This window comes from Magnolia sinica, chromosome 19 (genome assembly GCF_029962835.1).
Source record: "Magnolia sinica isolate HGM2019 chromosome 19, MsV1, whole genome shotgun sequence".
Lineage (NCBI taxonomy): Eukaryota > Viridiplantae > Streptophyta > Magnoliopsida > Magnoliales > Magnoliaceae > Magnolia > Magnolia sinica.
The window spans coordinates 13,709,627-13,728,846 of record NC_080591.1 but is presented as its reverse complement, the minus strand read 5'-3'; the positions used below and the strand labels follow the sequence as shown (position 1 = coordinate 13,728,846).

Genomic DNA, 19,220 nt, shown 5'->3' with positions numbered 1-19,220 from the left:
TTAGATGTGGGTTGTCCATTGTAAGAGGCCCACCTTTAATGTGGACAGTCTATCATGCGTGACCCAACTTTGAGGTGGGCTGTCTATTATGTAGGGTCCCGCCTTGGATGTGCCTTATTCATCATTAGGGTTAACCTTCCATGCGAACTGTCTTCACGTGGGGCTCAACTTGATATGGGTCATTAATCATATGGGGCTGATCATCAATGTAATTGTCCATCATATAGGGCCTGCCTTCAATATCCACACCCATCATGTGGAGCTCAACTTTGACCTGGACAGTTCATCATGGCCCCACCTTCAATGTCTACTCATGTTATGAAGCTTACCATTACTGTGGACCGGCCATTATATTAGCCCCACCTTCAATGTGTGCCATTCATCATTAAAGGCTGACCTTTGATGTGGACTACAACCCATTATGTGAGGCCTAGATGTGGGTCATCCATCATGTGGACCTACCACCAATGTTAATTGTCCATCTCATGTGGGGCCCGCCTTCAATGTCCACTCCCTATCATGATGGGCTATTGTTTATATGGATTGTCCATTGCATATTATGCAGGAGAGGATAGACCAGAAAAGTCAAAAAACACAAATGCAGTAGTGTTTTGTATGGCTATTAGTAAATTTGAGTTAGAAGTTATTTTTTGAAAGGGTACTCTTACTAAGCTTAACAAAATAACTTTTCTCCCCCAAACAATTTACATAGAATTTTAGCACCTATTGGTATCTCCATCCACAATTGTTCTACCATATGCTACTCCTATGTTAGTTTTTCAATTGTGGTGACTCATCATCTTCACATGTGGCACTGATTTACATCTTCAATGTGGGCCGATCGTTATTAAGAGCTGTAAATATAAAGAAAAGAGGGAATGGGGAGGGTAGGGTTGGGTAGGGTTTTTAATAAAAACTTTTAAGTTTTGACTTCTTTTTAAGTTTTATATAAATATATATATATATATATATATATATATATATATATATATATATATATATATATATATATATATATAATATATATTATTAAAATATATTACTCGAGCCGAGTCGAGCTTCGAGTCGAGTCGAGTCGAGTTGAAATACACCATGGTCGAACTTGGCTTGAACTCAACTCAAGGTTTAGTAAACAAGCTTGACTCGCCTTGAGTCGGCCTTTCAAGCTAAGTCAATCCGAGCTGAGTCGGGCCAAGTCAAACAATTTACATAGAATTTTAGCACCTATTGGTATCTCCATCCACAATTGTTCTACCATATGCTACTCCTATGTTAGTTTTTCAATTGTGGTGACTCATCATCTTCACATGTGGCACTGATTTACATCTTCAATGTGGGCCGATCGTTATTAAGAGCTGTAAATATAAAAGAAAATAATGATGACTCTTCTACACTACATTTATAATATAATTTGGAAGTCAAACATACCTTAAACCAAAGAAGAAATAAGAAGAACAAAAATTTATATAGTTTGGTAATATGCCTACTCCAAGGGACAATAATATATTGTTTTCTTCTTCATAAGAAACAAGAGAAACAAGAATACAAATCTTATATCCTCATGCGAAAGAATACTTGAGAAAATAAATTAATGGAATACAATATCTCTAGCTATAGCCCTCTTTACATAAATCACATAAGAGTGCATATCACAAAGTCTAGAGAAAGTAAGCTTCACCCACACCATACATTTGTACATACCTGGAAGATAAAGCACGTCTCCACAAGTAGACATGATACATGAGTGGAGGACGTATCTTATTAGGAGATGTCAGCGCTCCACCAACTCAACATTCTCTCACTTGAAGACTAGTTTATCTAATAGTGTGAAAAACACTCCCAATAACAGATTATCCAAACGTCACCGATCGCCAAGTAACAAAAAGCTTAGGAAAAGTTCCGCACCAATCAAACTTTTCCCCTTACAATAGGTTTTGTTAGCAGATCTGCTACATTGTTATTGGTGTGAATCTTCTGCAATGAAATTTGACTGTCTCCAACCACAATGTGAACAAAATGATATTGAACGTCGATGTGCTTGGTCTGAGCATGAAATACCAAATTCTTTGCCAGGTGTAATACGCTCCTACTGTCATAATGAATCACCATTGCTTTTTACTTGAATTTCAATGCTCCTAACAACATCTTCAACTAAATAACTTACTTGTATACTTGTGTAGTTGACATGTACTCTGCTTCTGTAGTGGACAAGGCCACCTCTGACTGCAATCTTGACATCCAACTAACCACACCACCGGTGAAAGAGAAAACATAACATGTAGTAGATCTTTTTTTAATCATAATCTCCTGTATAATCTATATTCACAAACTTAACTCTAAATTTTGACTACTATAATAAATAGCCGCTTCAGAAGTATCATTCAAATAACAAATAATCAACTTTATAATAATACAATGATCTCTTCCCGGGTTTGTCATGTATTTATTAACTGCTATCACTATTTGCACAATATCTGGTATGATGCACACCATAACAAACATAAGGCTCCCTACCACTAATAAATATGGCACTTGAGACATTGACTTTCTTTACTTTTATACTAGGACACTAATTTAAACATAATCTGCAATTATTAGGGAATGGAGTACTAACTGGGTTAAAATTCTTCATGTTAAAGCAGCGCGAAACTCTTTCAATAAAACTCTTTTGGGTTATTCAGACTTTCTTATTCTTCTTGTCTCTAAGTGCGATCATCCCAAGAACCTGAGTAATGACACTCAAATCATTTATATCAAATTCTCTAGTCAAACAAGATTTTAATGTTGCAATAGTATCTCTACTAGTACTTATAACTAGCATGTCTTTCATATACAGTAACAAGATAATAAAGTCACCATTACTATAGCTATGAACAAAGGCATAATGGTCTGCCTCACATGTCTGAAATTCAAAACTCGCGATGAAAGAATTAAACTACTTGTACTAACATATTCGCGCTTACTGTAAACCATAAAGTGACCTGTTCTAGTATGAACTACTAGGGACCGTGTAGTGCCTTTTAATGCTACACTTACTGTAAAAATTATCGAATTCTTTTGAGATGTACTCTACTCCATTATCAGTTCTCAAACACTTAGTTTTTTTTCCCCTTCTTATTTTTAACTAATATTTTAAACTTAATAAATAAAATTAAAAGCATCATTTTTCATTTTCAACATGTAAACACATATCTTCTTACATAAATCATAAATAAAGAAAACAAAGTACTTTGAACCTCCTCCTAAGGATTCAACCGGAGCTTCCTAACTATAATAATAAATTAAATTCAAAACATCCTTACTTTTAGTAGTGGATGAGAGAAAACGACCTCTATGGAGCCTTCCAAACAAGCAATCCTCATAAATATCTAAATTGACAGACTTTAAACCAAGAAATAAATTTCGATTAAGAAGTACTTTTATTCTTTATTTGCTTATATGGCCAAACAGCCTATGTTAGATAGTAGCAAAGTCTATCACGACATTAACAACAATAGCATTGCCAAATCATGGTATCTCCAATCAAATAATGTAAACCGTTTGTTAACTCTCTTTTTGTTACCACCATCGCCTCTAATAATTTTCAATTGACTCTTTTCATCAGAAAATTTATAGCCATTTTCATTAAACTTTCCTGATAACAGAAGACTCTTCTGCAAGTTTGGTACGTGCCACACACCAGGAACTATACGTGTGATACTATCAAATATAGTTATTCTGGCATATCCAATCTTCACAATTTTATACATACTATCATCACTCATGTAAATTGTGACACCATCACATGATTGATATGTATAGAAATAATCTCAACATGGAGTTAAATGGAATGAAACGTCCAAATCTAAGATCCATTGATGGCCCAGTTTCTCTCATGAAATCATTGTCGACAACACTTATTCGTCTTCGGATGAATTATCTTTCTTAATTAGAGTTTCATAAGAATCATTTGAATCTGATGATTGATTATGCGAATCGAGTTGGTAATTTTTCTAATTTATTTTCTTAAGTCTACAATTTTTATGCAAGTGACTATTCTTTCCGCAATTCAAACACTTATCTATCTTGTACCCTTTTGACTTGAATCTCATCTGATCTCTTTCACCAATACTCTTCTCAGTAGACCTTTCTCTGACTATCATAACATCATCAGCAGATTTTCCATGTATTTTTTCTTCAGTAAGTAATGTGGACGCGACTAACTCCACATTGAGATCCAGCTATTACTAAGATTCATGATCAAACAATCCCACAAATGTTCATCAAATATTTTAAAAGTATGACCTTTTCTTTATCATTAATCACCTTAAGTATACTAATCATGATATTAAACTCATTAAGTTGTTCTTGAAAAAAAAGGAGTATTCATCTTCCAAGTTATACAATTGTTGTTAGAGGAAGATCTTGTTTAACATCAATTTCTCTTCGTATAGGTTTCATAATCTATCCCACAAACTTTTTGCAATGGTTTAATCAAACAAGTTGAATAAAATTGAATCATCTAGTACAATAAGAAAGTCCACTATGATTACTTAATTTTTCTCATCAAATACATTATATTTCATCTCTCTAGGTTTCTTTCATTTTCCTTGAATCACAATGGCACATCATTCTTTTACCAACACCACATTCATTTTGAGTTTTCTTAAAGTATAATTGGATTCATCGAACTTTGACACCTTGAATCTGGTAGAACTCAATCCAACCGTTTGAAACACAATTGCAAAACAAATCCTAACAGTGATCTTATGTTAAGAGGTTTCTCAAATTTTAACTCTGATACAAATTGTTGCCAAAAAACATAGACATAAGATTAATATAAGCGATGCCAAAATACAGAAGAAAAGTAAAAGATGCCAAATCAAAACAAAAGACATTAAGAAATACAGTTACGTGGCTTTGTATATGTCTACTATAAGAGATAATAACACAAACTTTCTTCTTCACAAAAACCAAAAGAAATAAAAATATAAAACTTATCTATGTTCCATCGGTACAAAACTTCTCACACGAAAATAATATCCCATAAGATAATTCACAAAATACAATAATTCCCTTTATTCATGGCCTCCTTACATAGATCACTCGAGAGTTACATGAGTTGGCAAACCTGATGGATCTGCCTCATTTTAGGATTGAAATCCTAACATGAGTTGGCAAACCTGATGGACGGATTAGATTATAAGACGCACATCACATGGGCCCCACATATCCTCCGCCTACAGAAACAGTGGGCCATTCATCTGGAAGGTTACTCCATATATAAACATGCGATGGATATAAATAAATAAATAAATAATGTTATTCTGCTGACCAGGCAACTCAAAACTTGTGTGATAAAAAAAGGGCAAATATTAAAAAATGGGCCCCACATATCACTATGCACACACTATCTGATCAATGAACCAGATTTCTAACATGTGTGCAGTATGCATGGATCCTTGACACGTACTCCACCAATCAAATGAGGGCCTGCTGAATGGATCTCCACCGTCAAAATAAGAAAGCATCATTGGCTGGTGACATGCAGTTTGAAAGTTCACTCACCTCACACGTGGTTACCAGGAGCACGTGTAATGAACCATACCCTTTCATCAAAAGATTTCTCCCCATTTGGGGGGAGCAGATTAGGTGTTACCCGGGTGACACTTACCCTTACCGTATGGGGCCTACCTTGATGAATGTGTTGTATATCCACGCCGTCCATCCGTTTCTACAGATCATTTTAGACGCTATCTTAATAATTTAAGTAGATCCCAGTCTCCAGTGGACCACACCATTGGAAAAAGTGGTAAATGACCGTTAAAACCCTTTTGTAGACCACAAAAGTTTTGGATCAAGCTGATATTTGAATTATCCCTTTATCCAGGTATGATTGACCTTATTAACGGGTTGGATGGCTAATAAACATTACGAATCTGCTTGCAGTGGGCCCTGGGAAGTTTTTAATGGTGGACGTTCAATCACCACCGTTTCCTTTGGCGTGGTCCACATGAGATTTGGATCTGCTTAATTTTTTGGACAACATCCTAATATGGGCAGGAAAAACGGATGGACAGAGTGGATATACAACACATCATCAGGTGGGCCCCCTGGTAAGGGTAACACCTAATCCGCTCCCTCTATTTACACAACTTGTCACAAAAATCAGGCTAATTACTTAGGTGGGACACACTCACTCTCTTAACGAGTCATTTGTTTTGTTCACATGTGGCCCACTCATTATCATATCAGCCTGGTTTTTAAGAGAAAAAACTTTGATACTCTGGCAATGTATGATAGATGATACACAGGCACTTAAAAATTATTTAGAAATTGCATTGCAGCATACAAGTAAACAATTCACCAGGCCAAAGTTTGGCATCCAGTCACACATATCACGAACCAAAAATCTCATTTATTTGATTATCTGACGGTCCAAATTGATGGACATTTATTCATGTCATGTATCCAAAAGGCTCAGAACAACCATTTCAAAATCTGGGCCACACAAACCCCAGGTCAGGTAAGCTGAAAACCCATTAAAAGTGAGAATATAATGGCCCCCACCATTCTACTGTGGGTAATGTGAGCAATCTAACTACTGAAGCATTGAGATCAACTGCTAGATTGGTGGAACACAGCAAAAATCAACTATATAAAAATTCACAGTAAATTGAGGAATCATGAAATGTGTGATCATTTGAAATTGATTTTTAGTGCAAGTGATCTAAACCAAATGACAACCGTCCAATCAAAAGATCAGATGGCATTGTTGGTTACACTGTATCTTTCCTTGCTATGATTAAATTAGAATCACTGATATATCAAATCAACCCTTATTATTATAGCCAAATGAGGTATGTGCCAGCAGTACATGGACAACAACACATGAGCTAAAAACGACAATACATCGCAGGAGCGCCTCATTTGAGCCGTGCATAAAGTGGACCCCACCCTGTAGATACCCTGGCCAAACTATTCAGGTTGGCCTAATGATGTAGAGCGGGCCGTGGATAATTTCATGGCCAAGATAGACTAGAAAAGGCTGAATGGGAGATGGAGGTGATTCGGACCGGCAAAACTTAAAACAGACGTATCTTTCAAACCAGAATGAGTTATCAGACTTACCATATATGATTTTGGGGTAGGACAGGCTGCTTTAGCCACCTAACCTGCTATGCTGGGTTGCCCACCCCAAATTTGCAAAATTCCATCGGATCGCTATTTATTTTCATTTTTAGTATTTATAATAAGTTTTAGCTTGATTACAACTCTTCATTGGTGGGGCTTTAAGATTTGCATCCAACATGAAAAGTGCTTAGAATAATCAGGAGAATAGCATAGTCAAGCCAAATAGGACACTTACTATTTTTGGCTGAAAATAGGTATGCGAACTGAGCTTGGTTAGCTTGCTTGACTCGACTCGAAAATGCTCGATTCGACTCGGTTTGAAGCTGAGTTCGAGCTGAGTCGAGCTAATTTTTTGAGCTCGAAAAAATTTCGAACCGAGTTCGAGCTTGCCCGAGCTCAACTCGACTCGAATCAAACTCGGATCGAAGTAGTTCGGTGACTCGATTACTTTGATATTGATGTTGCTCGCCAAGTGTTTGATGAAATGACTCAACGAAGTGTCGGCTAGTGGCAAGGAAGGTATGTATATGAAACAAAAATTATAATTTTTCTTTATTTTGATGTTGCCTACAAGGTGTTTGATGAAATACTTAAGGTGTTTGATGAAAATGCCACAGAATCTCAAATTTGGCTCGAACCGGCCCGAGCTGCTGACTGAACTGAGCCGGCCAGTCAGGCTTGAAGGCTGAGCCGAGCCGAGTTCAAGCTGGGTCAGTTAGTGGCCGAGCCGAGTCGAGCTGAGGCCAGGTTGACTCGGCATACAACCCTAGCCGAAAACCTTGATGACTAGTAGGAATCACGACCATCTATGAATAGTAAGTTTGCCATTTATAATAAGTCCCAATTTCTAGGAGTTTTAGTTGTAGTTTAATTACAAAACTTCTCTCTACGGTTCGTAGATTCATTTAAAGAGTTGTTTTAATAAACTTATTTCGAATTTTCTAGAATTAATTTCTATTTTTATTTTTCCTCATGGCTTTAAGGCATCTCTGTGAGGAGTCCACAGAAGCGAGTAGTTATCCTAGAGGAAGACAGTGCTCGACCTCTACGCGTCCTTCCCTGCATTACCTAACCATCAGGTGCGCAACATATCAAAAAAGAATGAACTATTAAAACCCCTCTAGTGCTCTAGATTCAACATACATGTTGGGTTGACCTGATGGTTAGACCTGCCTGAATTTTGGACCAGGGGACCCACATGGTGGGTCCACCTGATGTACATCATAGACATGTGCCACATCAGAACATGTAGGTCGGCGTGTAGATCACATATAGAATTAGAAACCTCCACAATTACTGTAGCACATACCGGTATGTCTTTCTAAAAATTGCTTCGAATGATAAAGAATTCCCACACTAGAAAACATGGTTCTAAAGTCTTTAACTATCAGTATCCGCACGTATCAGCCAACCATGCTGGTAACGGCAGTCCATATCCCCGAAACAGCATCTTTTTCTGGACCTGCAAGCACTCCCAAGTTCCGCATTTGATGAATTCAAGCAATGCCCATGACAAAACACGAACCGGTTTGAAACAAAGCAATGCTGTTGAATAACCTCCGAGCGGCCATCGTTCTGGAAATCCATCTCACTAGCAACATGAGCTTGGCAGGCTCCACAGTAGTAGGGAAAAACAGGGAGCATAGCTCATGAGAAAAGCTCAAGGCCAACCATGGCAAGGCACGCATTTACAATCCCAAAGTGAGCAAAACCGCTGCTGGTTTGTGTTTAATGGTGAATGATCTATTATGGCAAGTGAATTGAATGGAGAGGATGGCCAGACAGGTGGGCCAAGTTAATTGAACCCCGACAACATGTGCATTCTGGTGAAGGATGTGCGTAGATTGATCCCTTGGGCTTTCTAAGTGCAATCCCCTTCCGGTCACTCTCGTCGAGCATGGCTTCCATCTCATGCTTGAAAACTTCCCAACTACAAAACCAACAAACAGTGCTGAGTTAGTCACATGCCCATGGTAGGATACATACCAGGAATTATAGGGTCCTCGGCCTTGGCAAATGAAAGAGTTTATATGAGGCAACCCAATTCCATACACATGGGTCCCATGGTATGGTGATCCAGACCATTAATCTGGTGGGGTTCCATTGTGACCGGGGATGCCCCAAAAATCTCCCAGATTGGAAGATCCCAACCCTTTGATCGGTGGCCAATAAATAGATGATTAAGAAAAGAAAAATACTGCAACTTTCAAAGTTCAACGAAAAAAGACCAAGGATCGAAGTGGTGGATCTTCCAATACTGGGGATCTTTGGGTCATTGGTCCACAACGGGCCCTTCTGATAGACACTCTAGATGGTTTAACCATGGGCCCCATGTACAGCAATGACATGAGAGAGAGAGAGAGAGAGAGAGAGAGAGAGAGAGAGAGGACCTGAGACTGGTGTTATGAAGTAGAAGTACCATCTTGCGCTTGTCTGGCTTTATGGTCTTAGCGTGTCCATCATAAAGGTGCCGCCTATGGCCCATCAGAAAATGTGGGAAATTGCCACCTTGAGTTGTTACAAATACTTCACTAAACAGGCATACTGTATAATCCAATGCAGCCAACCTCGAAGAATAACCCTGTATAATGCACATGATGCAATATTTCACATTTCCAACAGAACTGGCAAAGCAAAAGTACAAACCTAAGAAGAGTAATGCAAAGATTACTAGCACAGGTATGATTAGAATCCTACATGTGGGAAACATATGCTAGTGTAGCGCGTGTGTGAGAGATCCAGGCCATATGTCGTGGACCATTGGCTACACAGACCTGTCCAATTTTTCACAAGAATACCCTGCGAAATGACCAACCAACCTGAATTTCAGACCAGGGCCTGCCTAACAAATGGCCTAGATCTCCACAAATGTGCCACATTGTGTGGGACAAGAATTGGTGGTATGTACCTTGAAAGAAGAGAGCTCCTCTGCAGTGGCGAGTGACTCTTTGGTCTGAAGATGGGGAAACATCTGCAACAGAGGAGCTAAGTTTCTTTCGGCATGGTATATTTTACCAGATGCCAAATAGATTGACGTATTGTTATCGAAACCCATACCCCTTAGCATCATCCCCACCTATGCTGACAAGGAAAAAGAAGAACAAGTTATATTGCAAAAATAAGGAAATCACTGGCAACATAAGACTTCTATATTAGAAGTCATGGCTTAGTGGTAGACTCACAAGAGTTCCAACACTAAGCTCATGGGTTCAAGTACCCATTGTGGTGCGTGTGGGTGTGAGGGTGTGTGCATAAAAAAAATAAATAAATAAATAAAAGGAACGAAAGAAGAAAAGAAACAAGAGAAAAGAATAGAACCATCAGACCAAACTGCATACATGTAACTGGAATACTGGATTATATACGATGAGCTTTGCTAGGTGCACACGTGTGTGCAATAAAGCTCATGTAAATGCCACACATGTGCCAGCAAGGCACATATGTACGAGATCCAATCCTTCCATCAGGTTGGTCCAACCTTGCACATCTTTTCCCAAAAATAAATCTAGTCCACTCAGAATGTGGGCCCCACTACTGGAAACGGGTTATGGATTAGAAAACTTCAGCCAAGTTTTTCAGAGCCATAAATCTGCTTTGCTAATGTAGCCCAGCTGAGGAGTGGATCAACCTAATTCATGCACAAGGGCATCAATATAGCAGTGCCGTTCTGATGGATAGATTTGATCTTTGTACCTATCATGCCATGCTGGCACATGTGTGGTGTTTACATGAGCTTCATTGCACTCGCATATGAGTTAGCAAAGCTCATATAGGATAATGATACAAATGGTTTTAAATGGCCTGACCTTCTACATAAGCATCTATATGATATGCATGCATGTGCGTGTGTGTACAGAGGTTTGCGAGCTCCATATCCACCTCTACATGCAGGCACATGTGCCAAGCTGGTGCATGTAGGATATTGGATCCATATATTGGGTTTGAAATCATTCATCCCCTCAGGCCGTTTGAGTCTGGTAGGCCGTACATACAACCAATGGACAGTATAAAAACTCAGGTGGGAAACTGTATTGGTCATTTACCCAAAAAGCTCAGGTCACTGAACTCTCTGGTAGGGCCATAGATACCAGAAAAACAAATTGCAAGTCTTTCTTCACAGTCCGTTTTTCCATAGATGTGATGCCTGCCTGATGGTTGAACAGCCTTATTTTTTGTTCAGTTCATATGCAACAGTGTCTCCCACCTGATATGTGGCTTGGATGTCTTACACACATGCCACGTTTGGACATGTATCTGCATGTAGAGGTGCATGCAGGACTAGAAATATGTGAACAAAACACATGATTTTTATTCAATGCCTAGCTGGCCATTCAGACCATTCAGATGAAAGATCATTCAGAACATCCACTGCTGGATGACCTGCATGAGTAGAAAAGAAAAGGTGTCTCTATGAATCAGAGAAGGTAGATATCAATTCCATTTATTATATTGATGAGAAATCAAGATCATTATAGTTATAAACTCTTTTGAGATTGAAAAGAATGGGGGGTTACCTCCAATGGTGATAGAGGGCATCTTCCATTCAAACGATTCAACCCAGGCCTAATAATTCGGTCCTGGCGATTAAACTTTCCCTTCCACCCTCTTTCACGAGCAGATTTCATCTCTTTCTTTTCAGTCTCACCTCCATCATATTCACAGCATGAAAAGGCCACCATATCCTGCAAGTTGAATAGAACCGAGTGATTCAGGAATCCATTAACACTGAGCCATGCGTTTGAAGATTTCTAAGCTCAGTTAGAAGATGACTACAAAAAAAATAGCATTAATACCTCCTCAAAGCGAAGATGGACTGATACATACTTCCCACCTGTTCCTGAACTTTTTTTAATCATGCGACTCACTAACTCCTTTGCAAGTGTGGTAATCAGAGTAGAAAACCTCAGTGCTTGATAATTGGCTAAGCATCTCAGGCATTGAATGTTAGATGGAACTTTCATGGCCAATCTATTTGCGAAAGGGGATATTCTGATGACCCTGCATCAGATGAAGTACAAAACATTGAAATAAATGCAACCCAACCAGGATACACATTTGACGTAGGTAGGATACAAATTCTACGCCTAGCATGACATACGAGAAAACATATAAAGAAATTCCATTTGATTGTCATCAAACACCATATTTCCATGCCTCATTGACAAGCCTGCTCTTCCTCTTTCTATAAAAAGAAATAGAGCTATTAGCCCATGTCATCTGCACACCACTTGGTTTCTCGCCTCCTTTGAAAGGTTTGGAATATCAGCATTAAAGCATGTACATCCAGCTCAAAACCAATATGCTAGGATGATGCATACTGCATATGTTGGTACAGCCTATTTTTACCAATTAAAGATAAATATCAGTAGAAAACATATCATGTCACTTCGTTTAAAAATGTAGAAATAGGGAAAAGAAGAGAACAGAGAACATTTGTTTTCTGCTCCTCTGGAATCTTTTATTTATAATCTCCTTATCATAAAGGTTATCTTCTTTTTACAAAGAGATATTTACCAAAACAAATCAAATAACCAAAAAATTATCGAAAAGATAAATGAAGGATTAGACATACATCAATATGTTGTTCATCAGGAACACACAAGACTGTATACACCATCAGTATGGTGCTCTGCACGTACACACAGAGCTGTGTACTCTAACAGAAAAATTAATAATAAATTATCAGACGGCACTCAAAACTGTCCAACTATGGATATTATGTGAATGACACTCAAATTGCATTCAATTATATGTTTCATAACTGAGATAAAAATAAAATAACATGTCAACAAAGATTTCCGGTTCGATGCAATCATTCCACTCCCTCGTGCTTCCTCTTCTCCTAGGCTTGCAGAAGCTTCTACAACATCTACAACTAGGAGATGACATCTTTTCTTGTTGAGAAGATGTCCTAAGACCTATATTGTGCAGGTTGTGGGGCTGTTGTACTTGTATCTACTTCATTGTGGAATGAAGCTTTCAAGCATTAATGTGCCCTTTTTCTCTTTTTCTCTGGAAAGATGTTGTAATTAAGGGATTCATGTATCTTTTTCCCTCACCTACTTCTAGATGATTCTATGTATAGGGGTTAAGGCATTAAACCCATCCCAATTTTCTACCTTCTTTCGCATTGAAATTTTAGAGGCCTTTTAATCTAGTCACTTTGCTTATTGCTGCCATTGACTTGTTTTGGTGTCTACCATTACTCTTTTGAGTTTCAACATGAATTCATCAATGAATTTCCCTTTGAAACTTAGTAATCAGATCAATAATCAAATTCCATCACCAACTCTTCATTTGTTCACAACCTTTCTTGGAGACCCTTTCTAATATTTAACATAAGGTGTTACGCTCATTATAAAATTCAGAGAGATTCTTGATAGTTGTTCTAGAGAACCCAAAATGCTGAAGCAGTTGAATTTTGACTAAGGCTTCACAGAGGGAGAGAACTTGGAAGGGGGGGAACAGTTTATCACACTTAGTAAAGATAGGACGTGTCAAAAGTCACAACAGGATGTAGAGAAATTATAGTTTGGTAACAGATCCGCAGAAGAAACTAGAGTGCATAATTTTTAAATCAGAAAGGCCGATATTCAGCCTGAAGTACAATGTTGATAGCATATAACCCCAACAACCACTAGATGTTGATCTGAAAATTCATAAATTCCTCCATTAAATAAATAAAACTGAGGACTAATTCAGAGTTACGACAAAAAATCCTGTAAGTGGTTTTTTTTTTTTTTTTCCCGGTATCTGAAGGGCACTATGAAACCCAGATTCTTCAAATCATCCACATACCCATGTTAGATACAGCACACTGGTGTGGAATCCATGTCAGTATGGCTCTTCCTTGCCTTTCATTTAAAAAATATATAATTAAATATTATGGATAAATTGTTTAAACTTAAAAAAATTATGTTTGGAATATTACAGTCCATTAAAATAACAATGGCATTGCCACATCTCCTACCTAGAGATTTGGGGTCAAGAGAGTCCAACACATGGATCCACACTGCACCTGTATATGTATCCAGCTTACATTGTTAAGGTAAAGTTTCATGATGAGGGGAAAATGCAATTTACATGTGAAAATAAAATAAATTTACAGCAAACACTGTAACATCTAAGACATTTTTATCATCAAATACGGTAGCTAGCATAACATAGAAGCCTTTAGAGTTTAGATTCCATAACAAAATATAAGAATTACAATCAAAACACTTGGAAAAAAAAAAAGTAGTTAGCAATAGATGCTAATGGCATTCAAGCAAAAAAATAAAGAATAAAGAATAAATAAAACTCTTGCAGCTGATCGCAATCTGCATTGCAAATGAATGTCCATAGGTGTAGATAATAATTTTTTTAGAATAGTAATTCTTTCAGTTTGTTGCCTTGTATAGTATGTAATCAATCATGCAAGAAGAGGATATATGAAGTCCATACCCCTGTGCCCGCAAAACAGGATAAATTGATCCCAAGTAATAACCAGCGGAAGCCCAGGCATTTACTCTGAAGTTTGGTATGTTGCTAATGTTGTAACCATATCTTTCCATCAATATCTCAGGTAGCTCCCTGACCACCCTCACATGGCCCTGGAGAGTCTTTATGAAATGATCTTCATCGTAAATATCTTCAAACTTGCTGCAAGGGGCAATATAGTTAGTACCATTACCACAAATTATCAAGCATAATCACAGAAAATAACCAATGAAAACGGTGATTATTGGCGTAGCATCATCGACATGTGTCTGCTCAATAACTACTTTGTCAGGCCAAGTCTAATCCAGCCAAAGAGAACTTGAAAGGTCATGAAATTAAAAATAAAAATAAAATATAAAGAAACGAGGTATTCGTTCCTAACAAGGAACTTCCCTGCTCAAAACTTAGTTTGTAGACGTGAGGCCCATGGTTGGTCTATCCAAAGCCATTAATCTGACAGCCCTCATCATGGGTGGACAATTCCCAGAATATGCTCTCAATTGGTTGACTCTAACCTTCCCATTGTTGGCATGCAAATACAGGGTTTAAAAGAAATGCATAATAAACCACATTCAATGGAGAAAAGATGAAAGATTTGATGGCTAGGATCTTCCAGTTTGTGAGATTTGGGGGAAATAGTCCATCCATTATGGGGGAGCATCAGACCAACCATCTGACGCAGGACAATTAACCACTTGCTCTAAAAGCTCAAACTATTAGAGTATGGTGAATCAATCCATTTATCTCATAGCCCAGTCCCCACATCGCATGGGTTAGGACCTCAGCCGAACTCCCCTCGTGAGCCCCAAATCACATAGGTACTGCTTCACACGGGCTGCCCACCTCAAGTGTGTCCCCGCATCCCACAGGTTACCCCACTCGAGCCCTGTGTGAAATGTGCATTAAGCACCCCCAATGAGGAGTCTCGAACATGAGACCTCCCCCGTAGGCCCCAAATCACATGGGTCACCCACCCCGAGTTTGCCCTTGCATCCTACAGGCGACGCCCCTACATTAATCACCCACAGTGAGGAGTCTCGAACACGAGACTTCCCGCTCTGATACCAATTTGATGTAGGAAAATTAACCACTTGCTCTAAAAGCTCGAACTGTTAGAGTATGGCGAATTAATCCCTTTATCTCATAGCCCAGGCCCCACATCGCACGGGTTAGGACCTCGACCAAACCCCCCTCGTGGGCCCCAAATCACATGGGTACCACCTCACACGGGCCGCCCACCCCGAATGTGTCCCCGCATCCCACAAGCTACCCCACTCGAGCCCGATGTGAAATGCGCATTAATCACCCCCGGTGAGGAGTCTCGAACACGAAAACTCCCCCGTGGGCCCCAAATCATATGGGTCACCCACCCCGAGTGTGCCCATGCATTCCACAGGCGACCCCACTCGAGCCCGGTGTGAAAATGCTTCTACATTACCATCAAACCCTCGTCTACAAACTAAATTCCGAACAGGGAATTTCCCTGTTCAGAACAAATAGGGAACTCGGCCTATGAAATAAAATAAGGGCAGATACAAGTTAGTGTCAATAGACTTATTTTTTAGTAATTGTTTTGGCAACGCATGCCAAAGAAGGGGTTAAAAGGCTTATATTTCCTTTAGTTCTTGTATCTAGTATCACCGTCGTCGTCTAAGCCTTATCCCAATTAATTGGGGTTGGCTACATGAATCCTGTTCTGCCATTCCACTCTACCAAGGTTCGTAACAACACCCAAGCATGAGTTCGGAATGTCATATTGTTCAAATTCTTGTATTTAGCATGTGTCATTTTATTGGATTTCACAAAAAGCGTCTAGCAAAGCGAGTCTAAAATCTGATTAGGGAATAGAAAATACAGTTTCAGGAATTCAAGAGAGAGGTTGCATTGCATCCATGTGGGCAAGGTAGGGCTTGAGGCAACAATGCCATTGTCAGGGATGAATCGGTTCACAACAGATCTTGTTCCTTTCTAATAATCATGGAGAGGATGTGACAAAGTCTCAAAGCTAGGCATTGTCAATAAATTCAGAAAAAAAAAAAAATCAGATTCAGAACTAAAATGATCAACACCCCAATTACAGTTAAGAAAAGTTTTGGGAAATAAAAGTGGATTTCTCAAGTATATAGAGTTTTTTGCATATACCCCCCTCCATTTTTGCTATACTAGAAACAAACCCCTCCCTTCCATATTTGTAAATGCACCACTGCCATTTAGGTATTTGTGCAAACTCCCTCCTGACGTTAAATTCAGTCAAGACAAGCTGATGGAACTTGTAGATGCTGTTACAATTGTATATTTAATGTTTTACAAATTTGCCTTCCTTTAATAGACTACGAACAGATCAACTTTCTGAGCCACTCATCTCAAGTGTGATGTCCACCATACTCCCATCCACATGCACTCCCTAATAACATATGCACATTTGTAACTTGGATCAAACTGTTCAACCAGTTACTATCAAATCAAAGGTTTTAAAAGATGTTCAACTGTCCAAGGTGATGGGTGAAATCACATGGGCAAGGCCATCCAATCAGCGTGATTTTCAGTCAACACTGCATTCAGACTCACAGTCTAGGGGATCTGGTTTGAAGTACTTTTACAAGGTAGATGTGTTGTTAACAGACGGTAAGGAATGCAAACCACAGTGGGCCCATCATGCATTCCTTACAGTAAATTTTGCCCACAGAGATAGTTGCAAAACATTTTTGTATTGGTGGCTCTCACTTAGCATAACTATAACCCCAAAAGTAGTGCAATACTCAGGATTCCTGGAACGGCGGAACCCATATCAAATTAAAACACAAAAGCTTTCACCAAAAAGAGAAAAAAGGGACTCTTTCTCTTACATAGATTTAGGGCACATCAAAACATCCCTTTCAATCCTACAAGGTTTTCAAGTGATCTTTTAGCTCGAAAAAATTGGTCAACAGCTTTCCAAAAGGGGAAATTTCAGTTGACCCACATGTTTGTGTATGTATAGTCACTCAATCAGCCAATCCTTGAGATGGGTCATGTTAAAGTTCCATGAAAATGGTATGGATGTCAAACTCATTTTACATCGCATACATTACATGTACAGAATCCAAACCTTTCATCAGTTTCAGCATTTCGAAGGATGGGATGGCCCCAAAACTCACAATTTTTAGGTGATAATAGCCACTGATTAGGTGACCATTGATGATTGTAAATGGTTGGTTAGAGAAATGCGAGCAATGGTCAACAACCAATAAGACAAATTTTCACTACTCCATGGATAGGATCATTTGACGAGTCTGATTTTTGGCATATGGCCCATCCGAGGGAGGTCCCAACATTTGACTGGTGAATATTTACAGAGAATCAGGGCTTCATTACTAACTCAGATACGAGCATCTAGCAATAGATCCTTCTGCAACTCTAAACACAAGAAAGGAATAATCGCATACTCCATCATGCTAAGCTTTAGCATGTTGCAAAAGGTGGCAACCATCATGAAGATCACCTGACATAAAAAAAGGGCAATCCACACATCAATAGGCCGCACCGATGCACTGAATCAGATTGTTGGTCTAACATTGATTTCAATGGTGTGGCCCACTTGATGAGTGGGTCATGGCTCAGATGCCCCCCAAATGTGACAAATCATAATAAATAATATTGCTGAACACTCTACCATAAGAAATCAGGTGAGGAGAATTACTAAACGAATCCTCAACAAGTTGTTGATTGATGGATTTCTCAATAAAAAAAACTAATGCATGAATCCAATTTTGTGAATTGTTTGGGAATTTTATTGAGTCTTTAAAAAAGAGCAGCATTTTGTTCATTGTTAAAGTTGTTAGGGTAGATTAGCGTTATCCAAGATTAGTATCTTATAGATAAGATAGAACTTATCTTGAAGATATGTATACGTACAGTTTGCTGCCATTCATGACTTGATACGTGTTGCCCATTTTCTAATTCTTCAGCTGTCAAACTAACAAAGAATATGACTAATATTATTAAGGAGCAAGAAAGTATGTGTATTTTCCATCTTTTCTCAAATCGCAAGGACTAATCCACCATACGCATATTCATGTACATCAATCCAGACCATCCAAAATCAAAAGCCCGAATGAGAATGGAGCATGTCATAAAAACCACATTCACAGGATGGTCCTAACCATCTAGTTGGCGGCCATCGAATGGACGGTTAAAAGAAAGTGGTCAGCAGACCAAAATTCAGTAGTTGGTACCAGACACTTGGGATCATCCAGTGAGGGTGATTTTCAGGATATGATCCATGTGAAGTGACATATGATCTGGACGGTCTGCACTGACGTACATGTATTTCATGTGTTGTGCAGTGAATGTATCACCACCAATTAAGAAATGGTCAAAATTGCCGTAGTAGTTTAACCCTTTTCCTTATTTCTGTTCTAGATCTTGGATAGATTCTCAAGATGTTATGATGACAGGATGACAATTGAAAAAAACATGGAGCTTAGTACTTGCCTTGGATCCTTCCAAATACTGTGGAAATTGAACTGGGGTATGACAAGTATTGCATTTAGAAGCCCAGCCACAGCCACTGCATTGCATATCTGCCAGGAACATTTATCATAGTATAATAAATGGGATTCATCGATAAGGCAATGCATGCAGTGAGA

The 19,220-nt window shown here is 38.7% G+C and overlaps 1 protein-coding gene across 3 annotated transcripts in view; it reads right to left on the bottom strand.

The window, feature by feature from the left end:
• Positions 1-8,366: 8,366 nt before the first annotated feature.
• Positions 8,367-19,220, bottom strand: part of LOC131234790 (O-fucosyltransferase 10-like) — a 29,261-nt gene continuing 18,407 nt past the window's right edge. The window contains exons 4-11 of one of the 3 annotated variants that reach the window (XM_058231743.1): positions 19,062-19,154; positions 14,557-14,750; positions 11,907-12,111; positions 11,628-11,795; positions 10,022-10,189; positions 9,811-9,912; positions 9,504-9,694; positions 8,367-9,043 (exon numbers count right to left, since the gene is read on the bottom strand). In XM_058231743.1, coding sequence (XP_058087726.1) covers positions 8,860-9,043; positions 9,504-9,694; positions 9,811-9,912; positions 10,022-10,189; positions 11,628-11,795; positions 11,907-12,111; positions 14,557-14,750; positions 19,062-19,154 — 1,305 coding nt within the window. In that variant the 3' untranslated portion in view covers positions 8,367-8,859. The remainder of the gene's footprint in view (positions 9,044-9,503; positions 9,695-9,810; positions 9,913-10,021; positions 10,190-11,627; positions 11,796-11,906; positions 12,112-14,556; positions 14,751-19,061; positions 19,155-19,220) is intronic. The other 2 variants (XM_058231745.1, XM_058231744.1) reach the window with 2 other exon arrangements.